Source organism: Panthera onca, chromosome B2 (genome assembly GCF_046562875.1).
Source record: "Panthera onca isolate mPanOnc1 chromosome B2, mPanOnc1 haplotype 2, whole genome shotgun sequence".
Lineage (NCBI taxonomy): Eukaryota > Metazoa > Chordata > Mammalia > Carnivora > Felidae > Panthera > Panthera onca.
Window position 1 is genome coordinate 50,173,963 of NC_138343.1, and position 18,054 is coordinate 50,192,016.

The 18,054-nt window shown below is 41.9% G+C and overlaps 1 protein-coding gene across 2 annotated transcripts in view; it reads right to left on the minus strand.

Annotated features, from left to right (window-relative positions):
- Positions 1–9,631: 9,631 nt before the first annotated feature.
- Positions 9,632–18,054, minus strand: part of CILK1 (ciliogenesis associated kinase 1) — a 36,405-nt gene continuing 27,982 nt past the window's right edge. The window contains exons 11-14 of one of the 2 annotated variants that reach the window (XR_009605036.3): positions 16,107–16,235; positions 14,962–15,022; positions 13,753–13,875; positions 12,420–12,532 (exon numbers count right to left, since the gene is read on the minus strand). Coding sequence is in view for 1 of the 2 variants with exons in the window: in XM_060615739.3 (XP_060471722.3) it covers positions 12,378–12,532; positions 13,753–13,875; positions 16,107–16,235 (407 nt within the window). In the remaining variant the exon portion in view is untranslated. Of the gene's footprint in view, positions 12,533–13,752; positions 13,876–14,961; positions 15,023–16,106; positions 16,236–18,054 lie in introns of both variants that reach the window. The other variant, XM_060615739.3, reaches the window with a different exon arrangement.

The following is an 18,054-nucleotide window of genomic DNA, read 5'->3' on the forward strand; positions in this document are numbered from 1 at the left end:
GTGTTTAGCATGCTCCACCCATCTGCAAGGCATTCTGGATAATATGAAAATAGTCCAAATTCGAGCCAGTTAGCGCCAATTTTAGCGTTTTGAGGAATTAAGTAGACTTTAAGATGTTAGTTAGATTAGGACTTTAGTTAAAAAATCCTTTTAGAGGCCCGGTACCATTAGAGTGACTCGGCCTATGCGTAAAGTTAAAAATCTCTTTAGGTTTATATAGCTCTTGCGAGCCCCTAGCGCTTCGGATGTGAGGGCGATCTGGCTGCGACATCTGTCACCCCATTGATCGCCAGGGTTGATTCGGCTGATCTGGCTGGCTAGGCGGGTGTCCCCTTCCTCCCTCACCGCTCCATGTGCGTCCCTCCCGAAGCTGCGCGCTCGGTCGAAGAGGACGACCTTCCCCGATAGAGGAGGACCGTTCTTCGGTCAAGGGTATACGAGTAGCTGCGCTCCCCTGCTAGAACCTCCAAACAAGCTCTCAAGGTCCATTTGTAGGAGAACGTAGGGTAGTCAAGCTTCCAAGACTCCAGACACATCCAAATGAGGCGCTGCACGTGGCAGTCTGCCTTTCTTTTGAGACGACAACCCCTACCAAATATTTTAATAAATAGCAACTACAAACTTTTCATAAGGGCAACGTCTTGTAAATTCATATAATAGGTATAGCTAATATTTGAAGGCTCTTAAAATAAGCAAAGTACCCTACAAGAGAACAAAAGGCATTACATAAACATACTATTATTAAACAGAACCCATGTATTATTAAACAGAACTTAAATTCTCTCATTTCATTTTGTGTATGTATACTAAATACATATATGTGTTTTCCCCCCTTTCTTTCCTGACCCCAACTATCATCACGAGCTTTACCATTCACTTCAGTAACTCTAAGTCACAGGCTACACAGAGCACCTTCCTGGATGGGAGGAAGGAGAACATTGGGGTAGACGTGTCACGTGTCACTTTTTACCAGTCAAAAGTGATTTGGCTGGTAAATAAGTTAAAACTAAAACAATATAGTAAAGTCATCAAGGCTATATTACAGAGTAGAAGGCAGAACTCACATGGATCTCAGTTTAAAATATATGCCTTCAAAAGGACTTCAAAACTATTTCAGCTATTTCTCCGACTATAGATGTTGATTATCGGTTTCCCCCATGAGGGGTTCTTGAAAGTACCTGCCTGGAGAGGCCTGTGGCACTGACAACCACAGCAAATAACACAGATTTTATTTTTAATAGATTTCTCTGTCAGGAGCGTGGAGAATAAATTGGGACAGTGCAAAATAGAGAGAAACCTACTAAATATCTGTGTGTATTAAAGTAGTACCATTCATTTGAAGACTATGGTTAAGAAAAGGGTGCAATATTGAGGTGTAAGATAACAGACTTAACAATCAAGTCACAGTGTTGCAGGATTTTTTTTTTTTTACCTCAAAACCCAGGATTTGTTGTTTCACCACTTCAAAGAATGAAGAGGAGGACACAAAATGAGCAGCAGGCAGAAGTTTATTAGGGTATACAATCAGAAAGCAAGAAAGTAGGAAAGCTCTCTTTACAGAGAGGGGACATTAGAAAATGAATGCCCACCAACTATAGGCAAGGATCCTTATTTTATAAGGTTCTGGTAGTGCCCTCCCTGCCCCCATCTCTTCCCCCTGTTCCTTCTCAGGTTCTACCCTTATTGGCTGGATATCTCTAGGTGCTGGGTTGTCCATTCCCTATTGGGTTGTTTTCATTGTAGATTTAGGTCTTTCGTCAAATTCCGAGGGGAAACCTGAGGGGAAGTAGGTGGGGTCTGTTACATTCTTAAGAGGAACCTTAAGCCTGAGGGGGTTTGCTGTGGTCTGACACTCCCAGCATTGTTCCAAAATATGTCTTTCCCCACCCAGGGATCTCAGGCCCTAATCCTTTCCCTCTCTGCCTATTTTATCCTATTTTTTCCTATCATAACAAGGAGTAGGGGAAGGAAGAGAAAAAGTCTAGAATGATGCATCCCCCCACCCTCCGCCCAAGCACACACATTTCCTTTTCCATCCTCCTCTATTTTTCATAACATTTATTGTCATCTAACATACCATGTATTTTGTTTACATATTTTATTATCTACTTGTAGACTTAATAGAGTGCAAATTATATGAGGTTAGGGATTTTCATAGTTTTAAAAAATACATTTTTGGATATCCTGCTTCTAGAATAATGCTTAGCCCAGAGTAAGTGTTTAGAGAATATGTATTGGAAAAATGATTGAATGAATGAATGAACAATGCTTTGGTTTCTGCTCCATAAAGAGTAGAGGAGGACAAGGCTCGGGGAAAATAATGAGGTGATTTGTCTTTCATTTCTCTAAGCCATTCAACTGAAAATGTCCATTAGACACTTGAATCAGCCAGCAAAGACTCAGACAAGAGGACTGAGATGGGTCCAGCTGGCAGCAAAAGGATGAGCTTATCCAGAGAAAGTATATAAAGAAGATAAGCAAGTCAAGAACAGCTGAGCACCAGAAGAGTCAGAATAGTCACTCACAAATAAGACTAATAGTGTATGTTCAATTTCACCTTTCTAATTCTGACTTAACACAGACATGACTCAGTTTAACATAGGTAGGAAGTCATATTTTCCAACCCTGCTGAAAATAATCATTCTTTATTCCTTTTTTTAACCCATCTTTCTGTAAGAATTCACTTTAACTGAACTAGACAGGACAAGTATTATTCAACTTTGTTGATAAACCAAACATTTATCTCCATTTCCTTATTTCTAATGAGTTGAAACATACTAAAGTGCTGATAGTTTAATGGGTTTTTTTTTTTCTAACCTACAAAATGACAACTTCATAAGTCCAACCTAATACAATAGGGATAACAGTATCCTAACATTCTTATTTGCCTGAATGAGAAACTAAAGCAGTAGCATAAGACTCTATGATGACACAGGCTGGTGGAGAAATAAAGAGTCCTGTTATAGTAATTCTGCCACTCTACAGCAGGTGACTTTAAGTCATTTTATTACTTGGAAGCCTCCAAAATTGTTCTATTCTTAGAGACCCTTGGAGTCGCTCTCATTCTGGGAAAGTCTTAAACATAGTAGATAGTGTGGTGGTAGATAGTAGAATCTACCTACCTGATTTGTTTTCAGTGCCCAGGGAAATCCTCAGCCCTCAACCCTTTGCCCACCCACTCAGTTGTAGGTTAAAAAAAGTGCCTCAACAAAAATCCCTGAGCTTTAAAATAATAGAGCTTTAAATCTCAGTTTAAGAGAAGGTTTATATGTAAAACACTCCAGGAGGAGGGAAACAATTGGCTTACATTCAGCCTTAGCTGTAAATGACTGATACCAAGACCCTGTCCTGACAGCAAGGTAGTTTGCCAATTTTGTTCATCTTTTCAAACAACCAACTCCTAGTTTGGTTAATAATTTCTATCATTTTTTATTTTATTTCATTTATTTCTGCCCTACTCTTTATTATCTCCTTTCTTCTGCTAACTTTGGGCTCAGTTTGCTTTTGCTCTTCTTTTTCTAGTTCCTGATGGCATAAAGTTAAATTGTTAGGGATTTTCTTGCATCTTAATATGGGCATTAATTGCTGTGAACTCCCCTCTTAGAACCGTTAATACTGCATCCCACAGGTTCTAGTATGCTGGTTTTCATTTGCATTTGTCTCAAGAATCTTTTTTATCTCTCCTTTAATTTCTCCTTTGATCCATTAGTTGTTTAGGAGAGTGTTGTTTATTTTTCATGTGTTCTTGAATTTTCCAGTTTTGCTCTTGTTGTCGGTTTCTAGTTTCATGCCACTGTGGTCAGAGAAGATACTTGGTGTGATTTCAGTCTGCTTAAATTTGCTAAGACTTCTTGTTTGGTGGCCTCACATATGGTCTATCCTAGAAAATGTTCCATGTGCACTTGAGAAGAATGTGTATTCTGCTGTTGTTGGATAGAACATTCTGTATATGACTATTTGGTCTATAGTAGTATTCAAATCCACTGTTTCCTTATTGATTCTCTGTCTGGATAATCTACTCATTGTTGAGAGTGGTGTATTAAAGTCCCCAACTATTATTGTATACTGTTTATTTCTCTTTTTACCTTTGTTAGTGATAGGAAAAGATAGGATAAAATAGGCAGAGAGGGAAAGGATAGGGCCTGAGGTCCCTGGGTGGGGAAAAAAAACCTATTTTGGAACAATGCTGGGAATGTCAGACCACAGCAAACCCCCTCAAGCATAAGGTTCCTCTTAAGAATGTAACAGACCCACCCACTTCCCCTCAGGTTTCCCTCAGGAATTTGACAAAAGACCTAAGTATGGCATAGACCACCAATGGAAATGAGCCAATCAGGAATGGACAACCCAGCACCTAGAACTATAAGGTCAATAAGGGTGGAACCTGAGAAGGAACAAGGGGGAGGGATGGGGGGTGGGGCACGACCAGAACCTTATAAAACAAGGACCCTAGCTTATTGTCAGCAGGCATTCACTTTCTAGTGTCCCCTCTCTGTAAAGAGAACTTTCCTACTATTCTTACTTTCTAATTTATACTCTAATAAACTTTTGCCTGCTGCTCATTTTGTGTCCACCTCTTCATTCTTCGAAGTGGCAAGACAATGAATCCAGGGTATTGTGGTAAAGAATCCTGCAACATTAGTTTTTGCCTTATATATTTAGGTGTTCCTATGCTGGGTGCATAAATATTTACATTTGTTATATCTTCTTGATGTATTGACCCCTTTATTATTATATAATGACCTTTTTTCTCTTTTTACCATTTTTAGTTCAAGGTCCATTTTGTCTGATATAAGTGTAGCTACCTCTGATTTTTGTCGTTTATTGTTGTTACCATTCACTTGGAATGTCTTTTTCCATCCCTTCACTCTCAGCCTCTGTGTGTCTTTAAGGCTGAAGTAAGTCTATTGCAGGCAGCGTATTATTGAATTGGGGTGTGTGTGTGTGTGTGTGTGTGTGTGTGTTTACCCATTCAGTCATGCTATGTCTCCTTTAACTGGAGAATTTATCCCCTCTACAGTAAAGTAGCTGTTGATAGTTAAGGACTTACTAATTGCCATTTTGTTCATTGTTTTCAGATTGTTTTATAGATCCATTATTCCTTGTTTCTTATCCTGCTGTCTGTTTTTGTGCTTTGATGTCTTTGGTATCAGTATGTTTTGACTTCTTTATCTTTTTCTTTTGTGGAATGACAGCAGGATTTTCCCTTGTGGTTACCAGGAAGCTTACACAAACTGGTAACTTACATATCTTAAGCCGATAACAGCTAACCAATAGAATTCTTTTTTTCCTGAGTTTATTTATTTATTTGGAGAGAGAAAGAGGAGAGAGAATCCCAAGCCAACTCTGTGAGGTCAGCCCAGAGCCTGACGCAGAGCTCAACCTCACAGTTCGAACTGTGAGATCATAACCTTAGCTGAAATCAAGAGTTGGGTGCTTATCTAATTAATAGATATTATCTATTATCTAATTAATAGAATCTTTAAGCTTTACACTAGTACTTTTCTCCCCCCTTCACATTTTAGGTTATTGTTGTTACAATTTACATGTTTTTTTATATTGTGCGACTAATAGCAGATTATTGCAGTTACGGTTATTTTGATTACATTTGTTTTTGTTTTTAACTTTTAAACTAGAGATTTATGTGAATTATGCATCACTATGATTATATAGCAGAATCTAACTATGACTACATATTTATCATTACCAGTGAGATTTATGCTATCTTTTCATGTTTTTATGATGTTAATTAGGGTTCTTTTACTTTCACTCAAAGAAATCTTAGCTTCCTTCATAAGGCAGGTCTGATGATAATGAATCCCTCTGCTTTAGTTTGTTCAGCGAAGTCTTTATCCCCCCCTTCATTTCCAAAGGACAGCTTCCCTAACTAGAGAATTTGGGGCTGACAGTTATTTTCTTCCAATATTTTGGATATGTCATCTCGTTCTCTCCTAGCCTGAAGAATTTCTATTGAGAAATCCACCAGTAGTCTTATCAGGGTTCTCTCATATGTAACCTCTCTTTAATTCTTTCTTTGTCTTTAACTTTTGACAATTTAATTATAATGTGTCTTGGTGTAGCCCTTTTTGGGTTTAACCTATTTAGAGTCTTTTGGTCCTGATGGATCTGGATGTCTACTTCTCTCCCCAGGTTTGGGAAGTTTCCAGCATTATTGCTTTAAATATACTTTCTGTCCCTTTCTCTTTCTCTTCTCCTTCTAGAAATCCCATAGTATGAATACTGTTTCATAGTGTGTCCCATAACTCATGGTGTCCCATAATCCTGGTAGGCTTTCTTCACTCTTTCATTCTTTTTTTCCTTTTGCTCCTCTGACTGGGTTATTTCCAGTGTTTCATCCTCCAGGTCGCTGATTCTTCTACATGGTCAAGTCTACTTTTGAAACTGATGAATTCTTCAGTTCAGTTATTGTATTTTTCAACTCTAGGATTTCTAGGGTTTGGTGGGGTTTTTTTGTGGGTTTTCTTTTCTTTCTTTTTTTTTTTTTTTGATGGTTGCTATTTCCTTGTTGAACTTCTCATTATTTTTCATGTATTGTTTTCCTAATTTCGTTTAGTTGTCTGTGTTTTCTTAGAGTTCACTAAAATTTCTTAAGAGTATTATTCTGAATTCTTCATCGGACAGTTCATAGTTTTCCATTTCCTTAGGGTCAGTACTCGAAGCTTTATTAGTTTCCTTTGGTGGTTTCATATTTACTTGACTTTTTTGGGACCCTTGATTCCTTACATTGGTATCTGTGTATTTGAGTAATGGGGCTCCTCTTCCAGACTTTATAGATTTTCCTTAGGAGAGACAGTTCTTCACCAGTCAGCTCAGTTTGGGTTTCTGGGTGTATCTGCTGGTAATGTCTTTGGACAGAAGAGGCCTACTATTATGGTCTATTTTTGGGTGAGGCAACTGTTCAAGCTCTGAGGATGGGGATGGGAGAATGTGCCACTGGCTGTGAACAGTTGGCTAGGACTGCTGGCTTGGTTCCCTCCCTAAGTGAGGCTGTAGGATGGGCTCCGCAGTTGCCTGACTTCTCTGGTGAGGCTTGCTAGATGGTCAGGACTGGGGACTATATTCAGTAATAGATGTGTCTATGAATTAACTTCCTTGCCTTAGCAGGATAGCAGGACAGAACCAGGATCTATATCTCATTGTTTGCGGACCCAAATCAAGCCAGAATGTGCACTGAATTTTGTGGTTAAGTAAGGCCATTGGTTTTGTTCTGCAGATGCAGAAAACCATGGCTGTGCTCTGTGCTCAAGTGTCACCATACGTGGGACTGTTGAATGGGCGACACAGTTCTCCGTGTGTGCTCTGGTTATGTTCCCTCATTGGATACCCTGAAGCCTGTATTCAGTGATGAGCAGAACTATGAATCAGATTCCCTGCCTGGGTACAGCAAGGAGAAGCACATCTAAAGCTGGTAAAGCTCAGGGTGCCTGGGTGGCTCAGTCAGTTGAGCGGCCGACTTCGGCTCAGGTCATGATCTTGCGGTCCGTGAGTTCAAGCCCCGCGTCGGGCTCTGTGCTGACAGCTCAGAGGCTGGAGCCTGTTTCAGATTCTGTGTCTCCCTCTCTCTGCCCCTCCCCTGTTCATGCTCTGTCTCTCCCTGTCTCAAAAATAAATAAAAACATTAAAAAACAAATAAATAAAGCTGGTAAAGCTCTTTATTGTCGTCTTAATTCAAGCCCACCCACACCCCAGTTCCCTGACCAAACAGGTCCACTGGCTTTGCTCTGCAAACTGTAGGCTCTGTCTGCTTCTAGGCTTGTGTACTGCTGGCTTCCAGGTGTTTTTGCCAGCCCTTATGGTCAGATGGGCCCAGAAGACACTCTCTACAGCTAGTAGGGCCAGGTCTCAGCTCTCGTGCCTGGGTGGGAGGGGGAGGGACTGCTCCAGGCTACAGTCAATTTCCCCAAACTGGCTCTCAGGTTAGGAGGAGCCAGGAGCTACCCTCAGCCTTGGCTGTGAATCAATCCCCCTGCCTGTGCTAGCATAATACTCTGCACCTGATACTGGCTTTGCTCTTGTAGGGGATCAGCTCTATTCAGCCACCTCTTAGCTTGGATGCTGCTGGGCCACACAGCCTCCAAGAGTCATTGCCAGCCCTCCTGGGCAGATGGCGCTGGGAGATGGTCCACAGCAGATAGGGCTGTGATTCAGCTTCTTGCCTGGGCATGGACCAGCTGAGCTCAGTGTCAGTTGAGCTCCACTGGTTAGCAGTGTTCTGATGGGAGGGGCACGCTCTGGGATTCAGCAATTCATGTTTTGTAAACCACGTTCTTAAAAAATTCTTTCAAGGATTCAAAGAGTGTTTGGGAAATGAATTCCCAGTGGAATCTGGTACGTAATTCACAAAGTGATGAGTTTCTTTGGAAGGTTTATATTGTACATAGGAGTATGCTGTGAAAAGCTAAAATCATACAAGGTAAATATTAATCATGCTGAATGACAAAATCGGCAACAAGAAATTGTTTCCACCTCCTTTTTTATATATATATATATTCCTACTCACCTAACTTGCTAAATGCTAAATTTAAAAGCCTCCAAAAAAATAAATACAAAAATGAAAGTCTCCAGATTGTAGGATAACTCTGCACACTGCTGCTCTAAGCGTATGCTTCCAATTTCATGGCAGGAACACTGCGCTAAGCATTAAGGAGAAGTTATAAAATGTCAAAATTCCACATTAGGAAACACTTATCTTTTTTTTTTTTTTTTCAATTTTAGAAGCGGGGGAGGGGTAGAGAGAGAGCAAGAGAGAGAATCCCAAGCAGGCTCCAAGCTCCGTGCAGAGCCCGATTTGGGGCTCAATCTCCTGACCCTGGGATCATGACCTGAGCCAAAATCAAGAGTGGGACGCTCAAATGACTGAGCCACCCAGGCGCCCCCTAATGTTATCCTTTGATGGAAGAATAACGAAAATAAAAACAGAACATTCATTTTTTTTTTCTTAAACTGTAACTTTATTTGGAGAATTTTCCTTACATAAAGTTAACATTTTTAAACACTTTAGGACAAACTATTCAAAAAGCAACATTTTATTTCAGAAGGGGCTTGTTTCAGTGGTTTTCTGTCCTTCTATCTTCTCATCATTATGAATATTTGCTTTATAAATAAATATATTCTCAGTGATTCCCTTGTAATCAAATCAGGTGACTAAACTGCTATCGGTACTAAGATATCTGAGATCAGAAGACTGTTTGGGTCATCTCAAATTCACATTAGCACAGTGTCCATAAGAAACTGATAATACAGATTAATGCGATGCTTGCCTCCAGTTTGTCTTCTGAATGGTTTCCATGAGAAGGTCCTCACAATAAGTTATATAAAATACAGTACTTTGGTTGGATATTGTAAAAATCATTCTAAAAATTAACCACATATATTAAACAAACAATTTGCTACAGTATGCTTTAAATGATATAAAATAATTAGCATGTCAAACATTTTCTTATAAACATATTGCTTTTGGTCATACACTGAGCTGGAACATACAGGCTGCACTCTTTTTCTCTCCTAAATGGCACAGAACAATGGCTTGATGGTAGGGAAATGCTACTTCATGAGAAAAGGTGGTGCCCATGAACTCTAGTGGTACTGGTGTTTGTACTTAGGCATTACCTTGATTTTATTCAATTTTTGATAACGTCAGAAGATGACACAGTGTTAATTTGTTAGAAGTATATAGTCCTTTAGGCTTTATATATGAGATGTATCTAAAAAACTGTTTGAAAATCAATTTTCTTCCTACTTAAACCCTATCATACATAAGCTGGGTGAGTGCTTAGTGATTAATGGAATTTTATTGTCAGATGAACAATCATACCAAGAGTAGTTTTTATGCCCAGGAAGCTTGCCTTGCAGTTTACACATGTACCCCTTGGCATACCACCATCACTGGACCTTTGGGCTTGGAGTGAGAGCTGTCCTTGTACCATTTCCTAACATCCCAAAAATCTTTCTGACTGGAAATGAGGTATAGTCACGAATAGGTACAGTGAAAAAAAATAGATGTACCAGGTAGCATGTGATTTTCACTTACCAAAAAATGGTCACTATTCCCTTTTATAGTAAACAGCTTGTATACACATCTGCCCTTTATCCATTTCAGGGGAAAAAAAGAGAACTTCCTAGGATTTTGCTAGTTCTTTAGAATTCACATTGCTTTTTCAGTCTTCTGTTTTTCTAAACCGCACATCTGCTGCTCAACTTTCACGTGGATAAACATGTTCAGCTTCCTAAGGGGAGTTGTTTACTCACAAATAAAGGAAAACGTAAGAGGATGAAAACGGAGATATTTTCTGAGTTTGGGCCCACAAAAATATTAGAAAAACAAGTTTATAATGTGTAACAACCAGGTAACTAGGTTTTTTAATTTAAAAAATGTAATGACCTTAACATAAGCTAGAGGGCCACACATATGATATTCACAATCCATTAGCTTCTCTAAGAGGTATGTACAATTTAAAACCAGCTTTCCAGCAAGCTGGATCAGGTTACAGATTCACTTACTTTTTATACATAATACAGAAAGGGAAAATAAATATTAATTGCAGTAAAGGACTCATCTCTGAAAACACACTTTCTGTTGCTTTAGATAATGAATTGAGCATATAATACAGAAGTGAATTCAGCTTCAAGTTGTGCTTACATATACATATTTGTTTTCTGAAGCTTTGCTGCCAGTTTGTGAACAGAAAATATTACCTACCAAATCCACATCCATCATGTGCTTTTCTTGTGCCCCTAGGGATCATAGTGCTTGGTCAAGTACATTTTTGAGCCAGATTCTCCAAAGCAAAAATTACTCCGTGATTTAGATTAGGGCTCTTCGGGAGCCATGGCAATTTGTTCAGGCTGCAACACGTTACTAATACGTCAAAGCAGTCATTTACCAACTTATTGGGTTGAATCAAATCAAAGTGCCAATATTCACTGCAATGTATCTTTTTAACCTACAGAAATGACAACTTCACGTGGCTCAATTTGCTATACGTTGGAACCTGGAACCAAATAAGAGTAGCTTGGCAGAATGTGAGTCAATGCGCTATTGAGTTTGTATCTTGTTCACCGGCGGAGACCTTCCCTCCTGCCTTTCAGGTAACCATGGGTGGAGGCACAATGCCCTACAGAGATGGATGAAGAGTGGACCTTTTGTCTTTTTCTGTCTCCAAACTAGCTTTGTCATTTTCAAAATTGCTGTAAACATTCCTCTCAATGGAACAGCCTCTGCCCAACAAATAGAGTTCCCACTGTGTGAAGAAGCTACACAAGGGTTAAGAGTTCAAATGTGGCACGCTATGGACACTAACATCATGGTAACCGTGACTTCCCAGGTAAGTTCCTGCTCCCCAACGTGCCCTGAGAGTTTAGCTAGGACAGAAGATTATTCATTGTTTGTTCCTAGCCAGGCCTGGAGAACTAAGCTGAATGCAAAATCTGATCACTTATTATAATAAAAAACCCTTCTGCTGCTTTGAAACTTAGCTTTTTGGTCATGCATCCTGGCAGGGATCTAAGTTTAACTGACTGTGTTAACCTTTATGTTAAAAACCTGTTGGCCTGAAAAGCTTCCCTTCTGTGGGAACTTACACAGTTTGATTTCAAAAATAGAAGAAAAATAGAATATGACGGCCTAGCGTGGTAAAGCTCGGTTTCATTCGCTTATCTCCAACCACCGTAAAGCGTTGTTGTAAACATTTCAAAAAATATTTACTTAAGAGTTCTTTCATTTGGGAAACACAAAATGAAATGAACTGCATAATGGTACTTTCAGAACAACACAGTGGTATCAAAAAAGTCAAACGAATAACATGATATTGAGAAAAGCAGAAGATCATTTCTCTAGGGCTGACACTGGTCCAAGAGAGCCTGAAGTGCCAATGTGCCACATTTAAAATTTAACCACTTCACAAATATCTGCACGCATTGAGTAAATAACCCTCTATCATGTAGCCTTAAATTGCACCCCTGTTGCAATAATGCATCAATATTATTAAATTTTTAAAAATCTGTATAAAATATTATCTGGAACCCCAAAGGAAAGTCAATTAATTTTTAAAAAGTTCATTACAAAGTTGACTGTATAAAATGCTAAAACATAATCCATATATACAAAATGCCGCTGTTTAAGAAAATAATGGGACCCAGTTTTAGAATAAAATAATTTTGTACAAAAAAAGGGTACTGCGTTCAAATCAATATTTAAAAAAATTTTTTTTAAAGAATATTGAAATGTCTTCGTTCAGAAGAACAACTATAAAGTGTTGGTTTGCTTTTACACCATCCGCAAGCTTCTTGCCAGCAGAACACCAGTTGGTGGAGGGACCGTGTCCTGCTTTCCTGCACCCCCAGAAGCTTCGGCACAGTCATCGCCGAGACGCGTACTTAGAAGCCCAGTCCGTCCGGCCATGCACTGGCTGGGCAGCCGGAGGCCGGGGCATCAACCCGGGAGTGCTTCTAGGCTGGGTGTGGAAAAAAGGTCGCCCAGGATGAGGTCTCACGGCCTTCAGGGAAGAATAGCCTGCAATAGAGAGGAAGGCAGGTCTGACTGATGTGGGGACTCATGCAAACAAAGCAAGTAAGTGCATCTTGGCGACAAAATATCGGAAAATGAGAGTCCAAGAGAAGCACCGGCCTGCGTCTTACAGTCTTCCCTCTCTCAGTCAAGGACGACGACACTCTATAGTTGTCAGGCCAAAAATACTGGTGTCAATCCTGACCCCTCCCTTTTTTTCACATCCCACTTGTCATTGGTCAGCAAATGCTCCTGGCTCTACCTTCCATATGTACTCCGAGCCAGACCAGCTCAGCTCCTAGCACTCTGGCCCACCATTCCTTGCCTGGATCATGGCAGCAGCCGGTTTGCTTCCCTGCTTCCAAACTTGTTTCCCACTTTCAGTCTAGTGACAGCCAGCACTGCAGTGAGGCTGGAAGATGGAAGTCCGATCATCCCACGCCTCTGCTCGAGACCCTCCAGTGGCTCTTCCATGTCATTCACGGTGAATGACAGAACGCTTACGGTAGCCTGCAGGGCCTCATACCACCCGGTCTCCTGTCACCCCTCTCTCTTGCCCACTCCCCTCCATCATTCATGTCACCCCTGTCCTCTGCCTCCTTGCTCTTGCTTGAACAGGCCTGGGCTCTCCTGCCTCCAGGCCCGTGCACTAGGAACCCCGTGCTGGGGACAGTCTCACCCTCACTGACTGGGTGGCTCACTCACCTCTTTCACACCTTCACTCCACATCTCCTTTGCGGTGAGGTCTTCTTTGGGCTATGCTCTTTAAAAAATACAGACTCCAGAGGTGCCAGGGTGGCTCAGCTGGTTGAGAGTCTGACTCTTGATTTTGGCTCAGGTCATGATCCCAGGGTCGTGGATTGAGCCCCTGAGTATAGAGTCTGCTTAACATTCTCTCTCTCTCCTTCTCTGTCTCTGTCTCTCTCCCCCTCTCTGCCCCTCTCCCCGGCTCATGTTCTCTCTCTCGAAAAAAAAAAAAAAAAAAAAAATGCACACTCCAACCTCCACATTCCCTATACCCTGCCTAACTTTATTTTTCTCCCTAGCATTGGTGAGCATCTGATTCGGTTGTCTGTAGAGTGCAAGTTCATGGGACAGGGCATCCTGTCTGTCTCCTTCACTGGTGGATCCTGGCACCATGGCAGCAGACACCGGGCCTGGCACAAAGCAGCTACTCCATAACCACCTGCTGCATTGAGTCATGAATGATCTGAAATAGAACTTACCAGGGGAAGGGTCTGGAATAGGTGCCAAGTGTACCCTCTGCATAGCAGAACCAACTTCTTTTTTTAGAAAGGAGGGGATATAGTTTCCAGTCAGTCCACTAGAACTTGTAGAGCCGGAACCAACTGATACACAAAGGCAAAAGCTCATTACTACACAAAGACACGTGCATGTAACATCAACAGGGTTAAACAGGTGCGGAACAATACAGAACTGGGACCTTACTTTTACAGGGAAGTATGATAAGAACAGTGAATTCCGAGCAGAGCACTCCCCCACAGCACACTGTTGGAAAGACTGGGGAGAGGGACAGCAAAGGCAGTGCCTCTCCTATAGCCTGCACCCACACCAAGTCCAGTTGGTTGGCTGGTTGGTTAAGAAAAAGGAAATGCGCAGTCTTCTTTCTTTTTTGGGATAATAGGTTTAGCCTGTTCTGAAATCTGTGTTTTTTTCATTCCATAACACAGAACAGTTATCCTTCCTCAGTATATACAAATTCTAGAATACAGCTAAGCAATAATTAATTTAGCCAGCCTCTTACTGATCGGCACACAGATTGTCTTAATTATTTAGCAATTACAAATAATTCTACACTAAACGTTATTGTCTGTAATCAGAAAAGTTAATGATTATTACATTATATTAAATATATTCACTTCTTATGGTGCTTTTCTATTGAGACTGCTTTAACGGCTGGAACTGTATGCTACTCATCTTAGTTATTCTAGGAGCTCAACAGGATGCTTTATAGATAGCCAGTAATCAATACACATCAGATGGATGAATGGATATCTAGAAGCCTTATCACTAAGACTTAAGGTACACACAGAACAATGACAAATGTTATTATGGGCCATTATACAAATGGGAGTTACAGCCAGTAGGAAAAGAGGGAATTTATGGTAGAGTTGCTGTGTGTCTTCACAACTCAGTGTTCCTAGCAACTGCTTAGTTAAGGCAGAGTGGCAATGCAGGTGTGAGGAGTTGTATTATGCTAGAGCACATTTTGCATTTTTGGTGAATAGATATGGAAAAAAAAAAAAAAAAGTGGGAAGAGAATTTGAACAGGTCCCAAAAGGGAAAAAGCATATAGCCAATAAACACAAGAGAAGATGCTCAACTTCATTAGTACACGAGGCATGCAAGTTTACGCCACAAGATGCCATTTCACGCCCATCACATCAGCACACATTTTGCAATCTTGACAGTACCAAGTGGCATCAAGGATACAGCACAACTCCCAGACCCTGCTGGAGAGCAATTTGGCAACATCTGTAAAGTCAAAGATGAGCACACCCTTTAACTGAACATGTTTACATTTATACCCAGAGGAACCTTCACACAGGTGCACAACAATGGGGTCCAACAAGGTTCCTTCGGCGCTCTAATAGCAAAGATTGTTCACAGTTTACACACTCATCAAGAAGAAAAGAGTAAATAAATTATGATCCAGTAAAAGTAATAAAATCATGGTGTGGCACAGTTATATATATTATATATGTTATACAGTATATAATGTTATGTATCTTACATATATGTGTGATTGCTACATCACAATATACATCCAGAATTATGTTCACATTAATTTTTGAACATGCAAAAACATACTATGTATTTCATGTATCCTTTAAAAATGCATAGAAACAATTAACACCCAAATCAGGAGAGGGGAAGAGAGAAAGGGTAAGAAGGCCTAGAGAGTGGGCTTCGTGTGTATTTGCCAACTTTGATTCCTTGAGTTGGTGGGGAGTATGTGGAGGTTGATGCATCATTTTGTTCTTTTTTGGGTTTCTCAAAATAAATGAACACATAACGGATAAAGCCAGGAGAAGTGATGCCCAGATGTTTACCTGACAATGTGGAAAGGGAAGCAGCATGTGGCAGGGTTGCCTGAGTGAGAGAAAATGACTTGGTGGACTGGTCTGCTGGGAACGGGGTTAGCCAGCCTGGAAGGCTTATGAAATTCACTTACTCATTTAAAAAAAAAAAATGAGGATGGCCTTCTGAACTGTCCACCTTCCAACCAGAAGGGGCTGGGGGGCTCTGGGTCATCAGAGGGAGGGGACGAGCTGGATAAAGGCGGATGGGGCTGAGGTGGATGGCCAGCAGGGCAGGGCCTCGGGAAGTCAGACGAGCCCCCCCCCCCCACCCCCCCTCCTGAAGGCAGACCCTGAAGCAGCTGGCTGGGTCCCCAGAGCCTGCTGCTAAGAAAGAGACAGGATTAAAGGCCTGGAAAAGGGGCCCTGGGTTTCCACACCAGAAAACTTTCGTTTCCACAGCTTGTCTCTCTGTACCCGCCCTGCCACATTCAGAGAATTTGCCTCTTGTCATTTAGGAAGTAATAATCACTACTCACCTGAATTTATTTTGCTGATTACCGATACTGTCCCTGAAGATTTTCCAGACAAACCAGAACTAGACCATGGGTTAGATGGAATGAAATCCTTGCCTGGATTTGGAAGTATGCCATTTCTTATATTTATTCCTAGTGGGGAAGAAATGATTTTCAAATGCAAAAAAAGTACATCTTAAATCTTGCACCAGATTTTGTGACGAAGTTCTCACAGAACCCAATTTGTCCAAACTTCCTGTGGTTCAACAATTGGAGCAAGAACCGACCAGGCTGTTTTCTGATAGATGGCAGAGGAAAGATGCAATCCTTGGGTTTAGCATCCTGTCTCACTGGTGGGCAGCCTGAGAGAGGTCTCCTAAGCTTCTCCCGACAGGCGTGTCTCACGTCTCCTGTCCTGGCCTGTCTCGTGCTGTCCTGACATCCCTACCTGTACCCGTTCAAGGGCCACTGCCTTTCTGTCACCTTCCCAAGGTTTTTTTCCACCCCCTTCCACCCCACCAGCTCTGCAGCCCCTGCTCTCCTCTCTGTATCCAGTCCCCCAGATCCATCTTTTCCCCTGACCTGGACCATTAGCGCCATCAAGTGCTGGTGACTCGGGTCTGCACCGGTGACCCTCACTGACTCCCTCGTTTCCAAGGCTGCCTTGACCTTAATCAATCACCTCAACTTTAAGCCAAACCACCCACTAGACCGCCCACTTTCCCATTTATGTCAAGCACTGCAGCTATTTTTCAGAACTGAAAGACTGAATTCATCTTTTATCCTCTTTCCTCTCCTAGAGCCAAAAAGAAATAACTCTCTAATTCCCTCCCTGCTCCCTTGGGCCTGCGGTCACTGTAGCTTGAGTCTTTGCACCTGACACCTGGACCACTGCTAGACCCTGCCACCTGCTCTCTCTTCTTCCAGGTCATCCTGGGAGGCCAACCAAGGGCGAGGAGTCAACACATCAGCAGGGCCTGCCGTTCCCACCTCTTGTCCCTGGGACCCACAGTCCCAGCTCCGAGTCACCATGCCCCTCACCTGCATGAGAGCTATGGCCTGCCCTCATCCACTCAGCACACAGATAGACATAAACCCAGCATGCTCCCCAACTAAAACCCTTTGACAGCTTCTTGCTGCTTATGAAATAAATTCCAAATGTCTTACAAGACTCTCAAAGATGCCTCATGCCTCACACTATCACCCCCTTACAATGCTCTGGCCACACTGGCCTCTCTGCCCTTCCCCTCACAAGCCACGCCCTTTCTTGCCTCCCCGGCCTTTGCACTTGCTGCTTCCTCTGCCTGGATTGTTCTGCTCATTTTTTCTTCCCCATTCTTTGGGGCCCAGTTGCTCAGAGAGGCCCTTCCTGAGCCCTCTATCTACAGTTGTGCCTCCTCCCTGCCTTATATCACTCTTAATGTGACTTATCACCACCTGAACTACTGGTTGTCTACTTGTTTAGGGTCTGTCTCCCCCCCACTAGGATACAACCTACATGGGGGCGAAAGTATTGTCTGCAGGGCTGCTGTATGCAGTCACTGCATGGACTGTGATACCACTGCAGACTGTGGTCCCCGTAATTTCCTGAGTGCCTAGCACACATCAGGTTCTCAGCATGTATTTACTGACAGAATGAACTTATGAATGAACGGTAGGCTGTAAGCTTGGAATCTGGAGAATCTGGAGAGGCTCGGGCACCCATCAAACTATAGCATTTATGCTTACCCCCTGTAATACCGCCAGAGAGTGTGACTGAGCTCTTACTCTGGTCTCCTGAGAGCATACAGGGCTGCAAATTTTTCCTAAACCTGGTCTGCTGCCGGGGCTTCGGGCATGCCGCCTGGCTCTCGCCAGTTCCTTGCTCCCAGGGGCTGGACCCAGTTTCCACTACATTTTTTTTATCTTAGGCAACTCTAGAACATAAAAACGTGAGGCCTCCTCAGCAAGTATTTTTATGATGTTCCCACCA